Raw genomic sequence first — 17,500 nt, forward strand, 5'->3', positions numbered from 1 at the left:
TATGGGAGGAAATGAAGTAGGTCAGGAGTTTGCATCTGTCTGGGATATGTTAAGGTTTTATGTCCTGTTTTTGAGTTGACAGTAGTTGAGGTGATTTGAATATTCAAGCTACATGAGTTGTGTTATGGTGGTGCATTGGTGTCTTTTGTTGCTACATAAGTAGTGAGCTTAGCTATTTTACTGTAGCACTGCTCAAGTTTTGCAAGCCGGGCTCATTGCAAATTTGTGAAGATGTGGACAGCACATGAGAGTCTGAGCAGTAAGTAGAAGGCTGCTGCGCATTTGTGAGTGATGTCAAATAGGATTTTGCTCTGAATAGCAGTCCAGATTATTTTTGGTTTATTTTATTTACTACATTGTGAATATGGAGGCTAAATTTTATATTATCTTCAATTACAACACGTTGTAGTTTTCTACAAGAAGCAGATTTGATATGGTACCACTGGAGGAAAGAAGGGTGAAGTTAGTTGATATATCAGAGTTTGAATTATGTTTATTAGGGTTTGGTTCAAGGTTGGACTGTTTGAACCAGACTTAAGTGGAGATGAAGGAGAGTTGGGTGATGATCTGAAACTCAGTGGCTACTCTCGACCTGGCATAAATCTCCTGTCCCACCAACAGAGAGGCAAGCGAACACAGCCCCATCATTCCCGTTCCTCTCCTTTAGTTCCTGGGTTGCTACACAAAACCTTGTTGCCTGGATCAGAGCAGAGCTCTTTCCCTGTACACCACAGAGCCAGCGATCTTCTGAAGTTTTTAAACAATACTTTGTGGAGAAGATTATAGATTTTTTATTGTATACTTCATTATGTTTTTATGCTGTCTTTTGAAATGTTTTCATTTAGGTTTCCATTCTAGTTTGTTTGTATTGCTACAGCATTTTTATCCTGATTTTTTGAAGTGCTTTTCCAAACACACTGTGATAAACATGAGGGACTGCATTTGTCACAGTGATGAAACTAGGATCCTGGGAAACAGTGTTAATGACTAGAGTAGCAGGCCTCAAAACTTGCTAAAGGGAAGAGGCTCAGAAAGCATTGGGGAGCTCTGCTCCCATTATGCACCTCTGCAAGACAACAGTGAAGTGAAGCAACTTCAGCTGTGGGAGTAAGAACTGAATAAGAAGAGAGATTAATGGGGAAGAAGGCTGAACTGAACTTTTAAAGAGTAATCATGTCATTAGTTCATTAATTGTACAGATAAATTATTCATCCTCAAACCAATCTGAGGGTGAAATAAATTTGTATTTGTTTTAAACTCATAGGTTTTGAGATTTGTAATTTTAAAACGAATGTAAAACTGTATTATCTCAGCATCCAGGTTAGTGGCAGAGTTGCTAGGTCCAAAAATAACCTATTGGTGTCTTAAGGGGTTAAAGACAGAGTCACTTGAGCTCTCCCACTAGAGAAAAGTTTTGAATTCATTTCAGTAAGTAAATCTTTTACTGAATTCCTCATATTTTAAGACCATTTTAGATCAAGTCAAAGATAACAAAGCTAAACAGATGCCTTCATGATGTTTACAGTCTCTTACATACTGAAGGCATGCACTGTTTTATAGAAAGATAGTTGCATCTTTGATGTTTTGAATGATTGCAGGGTATATCTGTTTGTTCGGTTAGTTATTTCAGAATGTTTTTCTTGACTTCTTTCTTTCTTTATTTTTTAAAGTTGAATGAGGTGCTATTCATCTTGAAAAATGTTAAGAATGACAGGATCCGTATTCTGAAAGAATGAAGGACAGAGTTTCAAAGTTTGTGCTTTTTTTGGATGGAGACACGAATCGTTTATCATGTAGTGGTAGCATGTGTACTTGTCTGCATTCGATTATGTGTGGTCTCTGCTTACCTTATGTTTGAAATGATTTATCTTTCTTTCTTTATTTTCTTTCTTTCTTTCATTCATTGTCTGTTTTATGCATTTGTAGGGATCTTTCCAAAGATACCCACTTGGTCAAATACGGGCATTTTTATGCAGAAACATCGCAATGTTGTTCACTATCTTTATCGGAATGCACTGGGACAGGATATCGGACCACAGTTTCGGCAGGTATTGACTGTCTGTTCTTGCTGCCTTTCTGCTGTTCTTACTGGAGTTATATAATTAAACATTTTGTGTTTTTGACTGGTGTTGTGAAGTTCAATGTTGGCTGTCTTTACAGTGTTTTGTGATGCACTGCTGGCTGACGTGAGAGTATTCGGTAGCTGCTCTGACTGTACATTTATCCATGTTTTTGCTTTATTATTTAGATCTTAGGCAGTTTCCTTCAGGAGGACATTTCTCTGATGAGCTTTGGATTAACAACGTTCTTCATGTTTTTGTGCTGCACCCCAACAGTGAACTTCATCGTGCCAGCAAATGAAGTCTTGCAGTGTAGGAGTTAATGAAGTGTTACGCATCTTCATTCAAGACACTCTGGTTGCAAGACATTCAGGATTTGCCCCAGTTACCAGGACTACTGAGCATTTTTTCAGCAGTATGTGCTGGCTTTATATTCTGGACTATCTGTCTCTCTCTCTTTCTGTTCTTTTGCATGTGGAAAGCAGCGTAGCCCTCCAGCTCTTTCCCACTGCTCATATGGAACAGAAGTCAAAACATTTAGTCTATCAGCTGTTTTATATTAGTTAAAATTGATAGCTTGTTCATTTTCCACTCTTATTTTTTCTTCTTCACTTTCATTTGTGAGGTTTCTAGTCCTGACTTCAGAACCTGGAAAGTGCCAATGTGGGAAATTAACACCTTTCCAGATGCGCATTTTGTGCTCATTGTGTTTAGAGCTGAAGGATGATATTCTCATTTTGCTTAATTTGAATATAGTTTAGTACTTCATTTATGACTGTCATCAGGAAGCCTTACAGCCCTTCGTAGCTCAGAAAAGCTTTTTCTTTTATATGCTAGAAAGAGTGAGACTAAACCATAAAAGAGTAGTGATAGTGCAGGAGTTCTGGCACAAGTGCAGACTTAATGATAAATTTATCACCAGCACACCCCTAATGCCACGATGGTGCAGCGGTAGCATTGTCGCCTCACAGCAATAGGTTCTCCCATTCGATTCTCGGCTGGAGCGCCTTCTGTGCGGAGTCTGCATGTCCTCCCCACGGTTGAGTGGCGTTCGAAAGACATGCATGAATGGGCGTGCCTTCGTTGAAGGTTGGGCGTCAAGCTGGCACCTCGGCACCATAAAAATCTACTGCCAATCATTAGTGGACCGGAGTTCCGCTGTGGTGACCCCTAACTGGGAAAAACTGAAAGAAAAACAACACCACCCCTAATACTGTCTCTGTTTTAGATTCGGCCCCCTCCCAGGAAGTCAGTGTCTCCACAGAGTCTACAGAGATTCTGACTGTGCCAGGTAGGTGCTTGGATATCAATTGGATATCAATTGGCTATCAATTAGTTATTGCCTTTCAAATGAGACACTAAACAGAGGCCCTATCTGCTTGCGTTGGTGGTGTCTCAAGCGGATGTAAAAGACCCCATCACACTTATCAAAAAGAGTAGGGGTCCTTTATTTATATACAAACATAACTCTTTTATATACAAAATATTTACATGTTTAAGACTATTTACAAGTGCACACATATATTTATGCAACTCTGTTTACACAATCATACTAAATTTTCATCACTATTAGACCCTCACTTTTTCCATGACTACCATCTGACTGTACTTAATATAGTTGCTAAAATCCATTTACCATTAAACATAATTTCATCTATTCTTAACATTCCATATAACATAAAATAACTTTTTATGTATTCTTTTAACATATTCTTTACTTCTTTTCTTATGATATCCATATTTAATCATGCCCATGTTTATTTTATCCACTTTTTGTATCTCCAGAACATCTTCTCCTTTACATAGTTTTCCCCATAACTTTTTTACTCTTTTACATTTCAAAAACACATGTTCCGTAGTTTCTTCTTCTCCTTCTCATATGGCATATTTCCTTTTACTGGCAATTTATCTATTACCAGTCTCCACAAAAAATCTTGACATTCTACTTTCTGATTACACCATTTGCTTCTTATTTTTATAGCTTTATTTTTTTAATCTGTTAGATTTTCTCATAGTTTTACATAATAATGTTTTATCATTACATACTTATACAATACTCTTCTATTGTTCTCTATATCATCAGTTTTTATTTTCCATAAAAATATTTTTTCTTGGTAATATTTTATTTCCTCATTTATACACTCTTTTTTTCTCTTTTACTCTTTTACCACCCCCCCCCCAAATTTTTCTTACTTGTATTTATAAAATTTTCTACTATCTGTCATCTTTTCATTTATCCATTAACACTTTGTACAAATTTAATGAAGTAGCAAATACCACTGGGTTAATTAACCCCAAACCACCTCCTTCATTATTTACATATAAAACTCCTCTTTTTACTGGGTTTAATTTAGAACCCCATATAAATGAAAAAAATATCTGAAATAATCCCATTTAAAACACTTTTGGCAACATAAATGCACTTGCTAAGTATGCTGTTTGTCCCATCAGTACTGAATTTATCAAGTAAGCCTTTTTTTCTGAAAGTTAATTTATATGTTCTCCAGAAAAAAAAACAGGTTTGCTTTATGTCTTCTATTGTTTTTTCCCACTGAATTCTGCTTACATTTATATTCCCAAATTTATATCTAACACAGAAATTTAATTAATTGCAAAATATATTCCTTGGTCTTTACAAAATCACCTAAATCTTTGTTTTTCTCTTTATTTAAAGCTATCCCTGTCATCTCTAGACACTCATTTGTACAAATGATTACTTCTTTTATCCAAATTGTGATTTTTGCAGTTATTATAATGCCATCTACATATGTCAACAGAACTGAAATTCTTAACTCTTGAGGTGTTATATACCCTGCTTCCTTCATTTTGTAATTTATTTCAGATAATATCACATTCATAAGTAATGCAAAGAATATACACCTCATTGCACATCCCTGTTTTATACCACTCTTCGTATGTACTTTTTGGCTTAACCAGCCATTTACAAGTATTTTTACTTTATAAGTTGACGTACATAATTTCCTAACTTTCTCACTTATATTATTTCATTATTGTCCATATAGATTTTATGTCCAGTTGTGTCAAATGCCTTATTAAGGTCTTTTATCATGATTTTCGCTTCTTTTTTGTTCATAATATCATCCTCAATTTCTCTAACATTAATAATTCTATAAACCCTTCCCCTTTATACTATATAATGCCATCTTCCATAATGTTTTCCATTATAGTTTCAAGTATCTTTTGTATTATTTTCATAAATATCTTATAATCGTTATTATTCAATACTATCGGTCTCCAGTTTTTTAATTGTCTTCTATTTTCCTTTCTCCATATGAATTTAAGTATTCCACTGCCTAATTCTTTATACATAAAAATCTTCATTTAACCATTCATCCAGAATCTTTGAAAAATATATATTTTTTGCCAGTCCGTTACATTTTTATGCATTTCATAACCCTGTTCCATCTGGTCCTGCCGTTGACTCTGTATTTACTTTTCCTAATATTTACCTAGCTCATTTAAAGAAATCTCCTTTTCAACTCTTTATTTTCTTTTCTGTTCGCTTTTTTTACTTTCCAAGTTTTTTTTTTCTACCTTCTTTTTTCTTTAAACATTTCTAGTACATATTGTACTTCACAATTCGCAGTTTTCCTGAGTTCTCTCTTTTTTCTTTTTACATTTTTTTATTTCTCTTATTATACTACCATCTTCGTTAACTAATCTGCTTAAGTAACTTGATACTTATTTTCTTTTTCCTTATAAAAATTTCTTTGCTTATGTAAGAAATCTTGTAATATTTCTTGACTTCTTTCATATAATTTTTTATTGTCAAAATATTTGTTATCATTATGTTCGAAATTTTCCAATGCGTCATATGTTCTTTTATATTTTTTGCTACTTTTCTCACATCATATTGCCACTGTACAAAACTTTTTTATATATTTTTCCTTAAATATTATGCACCATTCAAATTTTTATAAAATGTTCTTATAGTAATAATGATCTTCCCAGAACTGTATAACTAATCTCTTTTCTTCTTCATTCCATGCTTTCTCATTTATCCTTTTTATTCATTTGGCTCTTTATATGTATTCCTTGTTTTCCTTTATCTCTATTTATTTTATTTTATTTTACATTTGTTAACCGGGCTAGTCTAACTGGATATATTTCCATTTTCAGTAGAGGCCCGGGGAGAAAAGCTCCACATAGAGATAAACACAGTTACATAGTATACAAAAAATGAGCTGTGGTAAAAAGGAGAAGGAGGTGGGGATATGCAAATATGCAGGAACACATCATAGGATTCAATATTAACATAACATAATAGGATTCATCATTCACACACAATAAAATAAAAAATGGAAACTTATTTCACATTATTTTATAGGAAGGTTATAAAAGGAGAGTAAAAGAGAAAAGAGAAATATTCAAAATGAAAAGAGTGAGTAGGTCAGAAAAATCTATACTTTCAGTAAAAAGAAATGCACCTAAAGGAGGAGAAGGATATTAGAGAGCTAGCACTTATAAAGTGATGGTAGTAAAGCTTGTAGAAGAAAAGAAGGAAGAAGGAGAGGGAGAGGGAGGAGTAGAGGGGAGTATTGGGAGATCTAGTCGGGGTTACAGCAGGGACATAACCATTGATTTTTAAGGTAAGTTCTGAGTTTTTGTTTGAACAGAACAGGAGTTGGAATAGAAGTAAGTTCAGTAGGAAGTTGATTCCAGTGTTTACCAATGGCGTTAGAGAAAAGGGAGTCACCAGCAAGGTTGTTGGATTTAGTTAAAGTTACTAGTAGTTTACTGGAGGAACGAAGTGAGTTTAGGTTAGAGTAGGGGGTCAGAAGTTTGGAAAGTGCAGGAGTGTTATTAGGTTGATAGAAAGCTCTTTGGACAAAGGAAAGTTGGGAAAGAAGCAACATATTTTCTAATTCTAGCCAGTGAAGTTGCTGAAGGTTCAGGCAGTGGTGAGTTCTAAATTGATTGCCAGTCACAAATCTAGCAATACTATTATATGTGTTAGCCAGTTTTGAGAGATTGTTTTTCTTCAGGTTAGTGTAAATTGGTGAGGCATAGAGAAGAGTTGAAATAAGGTGAGAGTGGGCAAGAGTAGCTTTGGCTGCCGGGTTAAGAATGTTCTAATTCTGTAGAGGGAGCCCAGTTTTCTGTTTACAGTTTTAATGGTATTATTGATGTGACAATCATAGGTAAGGTTGTTGTCAATCATGACTCCTAGCAGTTTGGTAGTGGAGTCAGCTGATATGAGGGTGCCATTAATAGATGAGATAGAGAAATCTAAAGTGGGGGACCTAGTAGTAAGTTTAAAGAGGAGGAGTTTTGTTTTTTTAGCATTTAAAAGTAGGCAGCGTTTTAAGAACCATGCTTCTACTGTGTGGAATACATTTTGAGTAATAGTTTGTAGCTCTGGAATGTTTTTAGCTGAGCAAATAAGAGTGGAGTCATCAGCATATTGTATGCATGTAGCTTGTGGAATAGCTGCTTGTAGGTCATTTATAAAAAGGGAGAAAAGGAGAGGTCCAAGAATAGAGCCTTGTGGGACACCAAGAGAAATTGGAAGGAGAGAGGAGAGTTTGTTATCCCAGAGGACTGCCTGTTTCCTGTTAGTGAGATAGGAAGTAAACCAAAGGATAGCCTTAGGTTCTAAAGCAAGAGATTCTAGGATTTTTATGAGGAGGGGTGGTTAACCATGTCAAAGGCTTTGGACAGGTCAATAAAGAGTGCAGAAGAAAGAATGTTATTATTGCGGTTTGTGTTTATGAAGTCAGTAAAGGAAAGAAGAGCAGTGGTAGTACTGTGAAAAGGCCTGAAGCCGTGTTGACAGGGAGTTAGAATGTTATTTTTAGTTAAGTAGTTCATTAGTTGGTAGTGAACACATTTTTCCATGATTTTTGCTAGGGGAGACAAGAGTGCTATAGGCCTGTAATTAGAGTATTCATTGGAGTTACCTCCTTTATGTAGGGGTATAATGTGTGAGATTTTCCAGATGTCAGGTATGGTACCTTCATTAATGGTTCTATTAATAAGGATGGATATGGGATAGGCTATAACCTTAGCTGCTTTTTGGAGGTATTCAGATGGAAGTTGGTCAGCCGATGGGGTACACGGTTTAAGTTTTTGGATGCATTTTTGGATGAAGGTGGTGGAGATAGGTTGTAGAGTGAAGGTAGGTTGAATAGAAGCTGCTTGAGCAGGGATGCTAGAATTGTCAAAGGAAAGGTGAGAGGCCAGAGAATTGATAGTATTAGTGAAGAAGGAGTTGAAAGCATTGGCAGTTTCATGGGAAGAATTTTTTTCGGATCCAGAGGGAGAGAGAGTGGTAGTTTGTCCGGGGTGAAGAAGTCTATTCAAGGTTGACCAGAATCTTTGGGGATTATTATGATTAACTTGTTGGAGGTTACTATAGTAGTTTTTTTTGTCCGAAATAATAGCTTTTTTAGTACTATTTCTTAAGTGTCTGAAGGTCTGTTGATCAGAGGGAGATTTACTAGTTCTCCATTTTATCCAGGATTTGTTTCTGAGTAACATTTTGTGCCTTGTTTCCTTAGATAGCCAGGGGGCGGGTTTAGTTTTGACTCTGATAGTTCTTTTTGGTGCATGATTATCTAGGATTGATAGGAATGTGGTGTTAAAATATTGAACTGCTTCTTCAAGAGGAAGAATTTTTAGAGGTTTCCAGTTACAGGCATTTAGTTCAGTGTTAAATAGGATGGGGTTAAAATTTTTATTACTACGAGAGGTTCGGATGGTAGGGGCATTAGTAGCAATATTCTTCTTTCTTATGATATAGGTTAAGTTGTGGTCGCTAATGTCATCTGGCAGAGTGCCGGTTTGATATTGTAGCTGTGGTTTATTAACAAGAATCCAATCTAGTATACTTTCTTTGTTGTTAGGTTTATTAATTCTAGTGGAGGTATTTATAGTCTGAGTAAAGCCATGGAGATTAATATGAGAGACTGGGTTATTAGTATTAACTGATGACCAGTCAAGGTTGAAGTCTCCAAGTATTACAGTTTCTTGTGGGTAGGTGGATGATGCCCAGCTAAGGAGATTTTCTATAACTATGGAGTTATTTCCAGGAGGTAGATAAGTACCGATAATATATATGGCTTTATTTGGGTTCAGTTGTAGCTTTGGTATAAGGAGTTCAGTTTTGGTGTTCTCTAGGGGAGCATAGGGTACTAAGGATATATTTAGTTCAGTCTTAAATATGAGTGCAACTCCCCCTCCTTTGCGAGTATTGCGGTCTTGTCTTATAATGTTATAACCTGGTGGAATGATTTCTGTATCCCTAGTGAGGGGTTTTAACCAGGTTTCCGTTAAACATAGGATGTCGAAAGAGTAATATTCAAGAAGAGAGTGGAGATGGGTGACTTTGTTGTTAACACTTCTGATATTAAGGTGTCCTATGAGTAAGGAATGAGCATTAAAGGTTGGTAAATGAAGGGAAGAATTTGAGATAATAGGTGTGGCTTCAGAGGAAATAGTAGAGGGTCCTGGGTTAGGATGTATATCGCCATCTACCAGGGTAGAGGGGTTGTAGTTTAAGTGTGGCTTACAAGTAATCAACATTAAATATTTTAGTTTCCTTAACATGAGATTATTAGATTTAATATGGGATAGTCTGTGATATTTGGCTAAGAGGTAGGAAGAGATAGAAGTAATGTTTGAATGTGTGAACTTTGGGGTTATTAAATTAGAGGCAGTTTGTTTGGAAGAGGTTTTAAGGTCATAATTATATTTTATTTCTTAAGAGGTTAGGAGATAGGGTAGTGTGAGTACTAGGGAAAAAATGAACAGGGGTAATAGCTTGGCTGGGTTCTGTTTTATTATATGGGCCAAGGATGGTGTTTTGTTGGTTTTAAAAGACATGGTGAGGAGTGGAGAAAAGGAACTGTCAGAGTAAAGGTTGGGCTAAGACTAAAGTGTAAGTTTGAGAAACTTGATGGGAAGAGCCACAGTATTAGCTTAGGAGTAGGAGGGAGGGGGGGATGAAAAGGAAATGGAATGGTAGTAATTAGTGGGAGGAGATTTACAATTGAGGTCGGTGTTATGGATAGGTGGGATTGCTTAGGGGGAGTGGTAAGTGAGGTATAAGGGTGAGGGTGCGTGGGGTGGGTGGGATAAGGGGGTAGGGGGAAGCGGAGCCAGAAACAAACAGTTTCAGGTGAAAGCAATCAGTGAAGAGCAGATCGTACAGGTGAGTTAACCAAGGGATATGTGAAGGTTAGATGGCAAAAGTTAGGAGTGAGTAGATGCTAGAAGTAGTAGGGAAAGTAGATAAAGGTGGAGGGGTATAAAGGGACTAACAGAGGGTAAGATAAGGAGACTTTACTGGGGAGGAATTACTTCCAGAGGGGAATATCTATAAGAGAAGGGCGCCACCTAGAGGCAACAGCAGGTACTGGAACCGTGGCTGCTTACAGGGCTTACTGCATACAGTAAGAGGCAAGGTTGTTGGGGATACTAATGGAGACCTTTGGTCAGTTGGTTGGAAGAAGCAATGTGTGGCTGCTGCCTGACCTGGCTTCGGGTTGTACAGTTAAAGGCTAACAACAGTTATTTACAAATTGCAGGAATTGTAGGACATACTTTCTTCTAACTTTCCAGGAGAGAGCTCCCAAAAGAGGGTTGGCGTCGTTCCTTACAGTAGTATAGGAGGCAGCAGTCTTAGTTAGGTTATTGGATCCCGGACCTAGTAGTGGTCAGGAGGTGAATATAGCTGGGAAAAAGAGGGGAGAAGGAGAAGATTTAAATATAGGGCAAAACAAAACCTTAATAACACTCTATCATGAATACAGTAATCACCCTTCTAACAATACATACAAAGCCAGGCTCAATTCCTAGAGGAGAAAAAATCGGGCAGCAGCATACAAAAGCTAGCTTGTTATCAAATCCTACTCCCACCATCTAGTTCAGAAACTTCATGTCTCTATGTACTAACTAACAAGTTTAGCTAAGCATTTCATGGCATACAGAACAGGACAATGGAAGTCTCCAAAAATAGAAACACTTAAATCTACAAGTTAGCACGCAGTAGCAATAAACTGAGCAAACATACAATGCTAAATTAACCAATTAAATCAGAGCAGACCAATCTGTAAAATAGTTCACCTTAAACTAAAAAATGCAGTATTTGCTTACAGCTGAGCAGAGGAGGTTTAAAAGGGGTTACTTTAATGTTCTAGATAAAGACAACGAAGCATGAAAGGTAAGCGTTCGTACTATGGTAGAGCTCAGAAGCTTAGTAAGGCTACTGCGAAGGAGCACGCTAATGTCTTTGATACTTGGATAGGAAGAAATACATTAAGCACATGTGGAGTAGCTGAGATAAAACACGCTACTAACTTCACACACTTCAGAGAGGTATTGGGCTACAAATATACTTTAATTGGGTGCTTGTCGCCAAGGATTGAATCCAAATGCATGGCTTTATGTAGTGGGTAAGGCGCGAAAACCGGCCCACGGTAAATAAACCAATTTCCTGTCAGGCAATGCGGTCTTAATTCCCTACCGCTGTTCACATATTAAAAACCAATTCCTCATCAAGCACAATGCGGTGTTCTTTCACAAATACTGACAGTAAAGTATAGTAGCAAGCTTGCAGACCTATCTCTGATCAGTGAGATACAACAGGTTTATCGCTATTCAACATTAGCCGTACTGGCGAATAAGCAGCGATTCTAGCAGCACTCAAATAGATTGAACAGTAAACAGTGCAGCATTAGTAGCAGTATTGCAAAGGCAAATAAAGATAAAAGCAGTAACAGAGCCAATACAAGCTACGATATATCGCAGCAGTGACACATCATAAAATTAGAAACAAAAAGAAATAACACGCTACTTACACAAACTTGGAACGCCGAAGGCAGGGGCGCACAGCAGCTTGGGGATTCTAAGGGAAAGAGTTGGCGCATTTATGGGCAGGTGTATATATAGTTTTAAGAAAGGAAGTAGGGTTGGAGGGGAGAAGGGGGAGGAGTAGGGGACAGGCAGGAAAACCGGAAGAGAGGTTAAGTGCCAGCCCTGAAAGTACAGGAAAGAGAAATAGGGCAAGGAGGGGAGCGGAGCAAGCAGAAACAAACAGTTTCAGGTGAAAGCAATCAGTGAAGAGCAGATCGTACAGGTGAGTTAACCAAGGGATATGTGAAGGTTAGATGGCAAAAGTTAGGAGTGAGTAGATGCTAGAAGTAGTAGGGAAAGTAGATAAAGGTGGAGGGGTATAAAGGGACTAACAGAGGGTAAGATAAGGAGACTTTACTGGGGAGGAATTACTTCCAGAGGGGAATATCTATAAGAGAAGGGCGCCACCTAGAGGCAACAGCAGGTACTGGAACCATGGCTGCTTACAGGGCTTACTGCATACAGTAAGAGGCAAGGTTGTTGGGGATACTAATGGAGACCTTTGGTCAGTTGGTTGGAAGAAGCAATGTGTGGCTGCTGGCTGACCTGGCTTCGGGTTGTACAGTTAAAGGCTAACAACAGTTATTTACAAATTGCAGGAATTGTAGGACATACTTTCTTCTAACTTTCCAGGAGAGAGCTCCCAAAAGAGGGTTGGCGTCATTCCTTACAGTAGTATAGGAGGCAGCAGTCTTAGTTAGGTTATTGGATCCCGGACCTAGTAGTGGTCAGGAGGTGAATATAGTTTCTTCTAACTTTCCAGGAGAGAGCTCCCAAAAGAGGTTTGGCGTCGTTCCTTACAGTAGTATAGGAGGCAGCAGTCTTAGTTAGGTTATTGGATCCCGGACCTAGTAGTGGTCAGGAGGTGAATATAGTTTCTTCTAACTTTCCAGGAGAGAGCTCCCAAAAGAGGGTTGGCGTCGTTCCTTACAGTAGTATAGGAGGCAGCAGTCTTAGTTAGGTTATTGGATCCCGGACCTAGTAGTGGTCAGGAGGTGAATATAGACAAACTTGGAACGCCGAAGGCAGGGGCGCACAGCAGCCTGGGGATTCTAAGCCATATTGCAAGATGATCAAAAAATCCAGTTTCACCTACCTCCCCTTCTCCTATAACTAAACCTTCTGATACTGTAAACTAATCAGTTTCTGTTCTATACATCCCTGTTTTGTAAGTCTATGAATTTTTGTCCCAAAGTTTTAACGTACCAAATCTTATAACTTCTAACATTTTTCTTCGATCATTTCCTTTCTTTTTATGCTTGCCTCTTAAATCACAATTAACGTCTTCTGTTATTATAATATTCATATTTATCACTACACAGTCTAAAATTGATGAGATAAGCTTTCCCTTTCTTTACATTTAGTGTAAGCATATAATGTTATAATTCTATATACTTGTTCTTTCCATTTTAAATTTACAGTAGTTATTCTCATTTTGCTAAAGTTACATCTAATCTTCTTTTTCTTCTTTCGGCTTTTTCCCGGTTAGGGGTCGTCACAGCAGATCACCTGTCCCCTCATGATTGGCAGTGGAGTTTTACAGTGCCGAGTTGCCAGTTGCCAGCCCGGCGCCCAACCTTCCACAGAAGGCACACACATGCACGCACTCGCACCTAGGGCCAATTTAGAGTGTCTAATCCACCTACAGCATGTCTTTGGGATGTGGGAGGAAACCGGAGCACCCAGAGGAAACCCACGCGAACACAGGGAGGACATGCAGACTCCACACAGAGGGCACCCCAGCCGAGGATCGAACTGGTGAACCTCTTGCTGTGAGGCTGCAATGCTAACCTTTGCACCACTTTACTGTATTTTTATAGAACATGGCTATTACAGAACTTTTCTCATTTCTCAAATTCCAGATTAATCTTTCCTCCCTTAGTTACCCTGTTTTGTAATCTTTCTTCATTTGTTAAAAAGTTTCTGTTTTCTAATATAATTACATCTATATCACATGTAGTACACTACTCCAAAATTCCTATTCTTCTTTCCATATTTTTAATACTGTTCACATTTACAGAAAACACTCTACATTTTTAATTTTCCCTTTTCCTTAAATTCATGGTTTCCATAAGTTAAAAACCTATTATTAGGCTAGCTTTCTTAAAGGAGTACTGCACCCACAGACTCAAAAAACATGTTTATTTCATCATGGCTTGATGTTTCCTACATTTTAAAGGACAACCGCACCCTCTGACTCAAAAAACATATTTATTTTATCATGGTTTGGTGTTTCCTACATTTTAACAGCACTCTGGGACTATTTAGAGCTTTTTAGATGTTTTTATATGCAATTTTTGACTCTGACCACATGGGGGCTGGCATTTTGAAGTAATTCAGACTGTTTACTCTGCCTCCAAGTATCCCAGAATGCGTTGTATGTCTCCAAAAAATTGCATCAGATCTGCCACGTTTTCCCTTAAACTGCTGTCACTTCATTGACTTAACAGGCATTCACTGCTGTCTTAAAGTCCCCTACTTTTGGTTAAAATGTTATCCTTTTTCAATGACTACTTCAAACACAAGCAGTGCAAATGCTACAGAACAGAACTGAAAAGTGCATTTTATTGCTTTTGTTTCTTAGAAATGCTAACTTGCTTTTTTTGTGAAGGCTGAAATCTAGTTCTTCAAGGTAGCTCCCCTCCCACTTCACACCTATCTTCCCTAGCTGTCAAAGAGCTAAGGGTAATTTGACCCATTATCTGCATGTGATTGACAGCTCACAGCAGGTGATCAGAGTAATGTACTGTTTTCTTGTCAGCCTTTCCCTCCCTACAGTGGGACACTTTTTTTGTTGCAATCCTCCTGTCAAATTTAGAACCAAGCTACATAGCACTGGGAATAATCACCGTTTTGCAAAGCATCAAACTCCCACTTATTTTTCCTTCCCATTTGGTTAAATAGCTAACAAATGATGCACTATAAACATGAAATATTTCACAGACTTGCATGACAGCACCAACATGCTTTTTTAAGACATAATTTAAAAAATTACGGTATTGCATACTACTTGCAATCTGATGTAGTGTTGTCGATTAATTGTGACAGACATCTGCTTCTTATGTAAAAACATTCAATTAATGTATACGCATGGTTATTGCAAATTTATGCTCTTAGTTTTTGCAGCTGTTACTGTGCTTCTGCCTGTACTTTGTCACATATCGGTAGGGCAATGTAAAGCAATATGACAATACAAAAACAAAGTTTACAAAATTTAGAAATTACATCCAAAAATGAGACTCACCCACACTCACCTCACCACACTCATCCACTCACTTCACCACACTCATCCACTCACTTCACCACACTCATCCACTCACTTCACCACACTCATCCACTCACTTCACCACACTCACCCACACTCAATTCACCCATCGCACTCACTCACCCACCACACTCACACTCACTCACTCACCCACCACACTCACACTCACTCACCACCCATCACACTCACTCACTCACCACCCACCATACTCACTCATCACTCACCACCCACCACACTCATCACTCACCACCCACCATCCACCACACTCACCCACCATACTCACCACACTCACTATCACTCACCACATTCACCACTCACTCAGACACCTCACTCACGCTCACCCACACTCAACTCACTCACCACACCTACTCACCACACTCACCCTCATCCACCACACCTCACTCACTCACCCACACTCACTCACCCACCCACCCTCACCCACCCTCACCCACACTCACTCACCCACACTCACTCACTCATTCACCCACCCACACCAACTCACTCACCCACAATCAACCACTCACCCACCCACCACACACACCCACCCACACTCACCACCCACACCCACTGACTACACTCACTCACCACCCACACTCACTCACCACCCACCACACTCACCCACACCCACTCACCCACTCACTCACCTGCCACACTCGCTCACTCACCACATACTCACTCACCCACTCACTCACCCACACTCACTCACTCACACACGACACTCACTCACCCACCCACACACCACACTCACTCACCCACCCACACACCACACTCACTCATCCCCCACACTCACCCCCCCACACTCACACACCACACTCACTCAACTCACACACCACACTCACTCAACTCACACACTCACCCTTTCACACACATAACCACAAGTTTGTTTGGTAACACCAAGAATGACCCCAGGCCTTTGTCCGAGGAATGCACAAGTAATTATGTACTTTGGCTGTGCAGACATCAGAAACAGAAACACATGCCTATACAGATCTTACACATCAAGCCGCTCCATTCAAATTGTACATGAAATGCACCCAACCCATTGAATAGTTTTCCACATACAACATTATTAAAGTACTTTAATCCAACACTAGTGAGCCCTACTTTACACAGCCCAGTAAACCTGTCCACAGATTCAGCTTCTACAGCACAGTCCAATAAACTGTCTACTGTACATTAGTGTTAACACAGGAATTTCCATTTCTTATCAGCATAACCACATACACAATCTTCCACCTCAGACCTTTCATGAAGGATGTTTTATTTTTAAACTTTCATCCTTCCCACTTTAGGGGTCTTACATAAATCCCAGCAAAAAGGAGACCTATAAACTGCAATCACCCTGATCCAAATCCATCCAAACATGACTGCAAAACTAAAGGTGTTACGGTTTTGAAGGGAGGTTAAGCAACCATGCCCACACCACCTGGTAACAATCAAATTCTTCCTGTCTTTATAACTATTCAGTTCCACAACCACAGGGAAAAAAACTACCCAGCAAAGGCACACCAGTACCTAATGGAATTAAGTGACAATTCAACACTAAATCATAAATCACAAAATAGACTTTATCAATTCAGTATATGAAGAACATACCAGTATAGTGTATTTAAAGTTACATCTAACTACCAGATTGTGCTGGGACAGCTTTAGAGATAAAAGTGGTTTTGTAAAATTCAGCAGATACTGGCAGAGTGCCCTTTATCACACAAACGTGCACACACTTGCCCCTTATCACACAGATGTGAACACACTTGCCCCTTATCACACAGACACAAAGTTTGTTTGGCAACAGCTAAAATAACCCAAGGGCTTCTTCCTTCTGATAGCAGTCTGTTAACTATAGGTTCATAGGTTGGTACTAGGCTATCGGCCCTAGGGCTTATACAAGCCTAGCCATAACAATTCCCTGGCTATTACTTCCACACTATTTTCTACCCTGGACCCCTGTCTAGCAGGGTGAGTGACGTGATCCCCGGAGTTAATTTCTTTCTCCCATCCAATCGTCAATGTGCCGTTTGAAGAGGGCCAAAGAGGCGGTCTGCTTGACATGTATGGGCAGTCTATTCCAGAGTCTGGGCAGTCTCTGAGTCAGGAACCTACCCCTCCAGCATTTGTTTACTGTGATGACAAGGTTTAGATCCCTGGAGCATATAGCTCTGAGGGATTGGGATTTCTTTAAGTGTAGCATGTCCCAGAATGGGTACATGTGTTTTCCCAAAGGGGATAACTATACATTTCTTGGTACTGAGCTTGAGCCCATGGCTCTGGCACCAAGCATCTGTTTCTATAAGGCCCA

The 17,500-nt window shown here is 38.9% G+C and overlaps 1 protein-coding gene across 4 annotated transcripts in view; it reads left to right on the forward strand.

Annotated features, from left to right (window-relative positions):
• Window positions 1-17,500, forward strand: part of DDB2 (damage specific DNA binding protein 2) — a 741,911-nt gene that overhangs the window by 30,036 nt on the left and 694,375 nt on the right. For all 4 annotated transcript variants that reach the window (XM_044082702.1, XM_044082699.1, XM_044082701.1 and 1 more), the window contains exon 3: window positions 1,927-2,048. In XM_044082702.1, the coding sequence (XP_043938637.1) occupies window positions 1,927-2,048 (122 nt within the window). The remainder of the gene's footprint in view (window positions 1-1,926; window positions 2,049-17,500) is intronic.

The sequence above is a fragment of the Protopterus annectens genome, chromosome 9.part0 (genome assembly GCF_019279795.1).
Source record: "Protopterus annectens isolate FY-2018-M chromosome 9.part0, PAN1.0, whole genome shotgun sequence".
Taxonomy (NCBI): Eukaryota; Metazoa; Chordata; order Ceratodontiformes; family Protopteridae; genus Protopterus; species Protopterus annectens.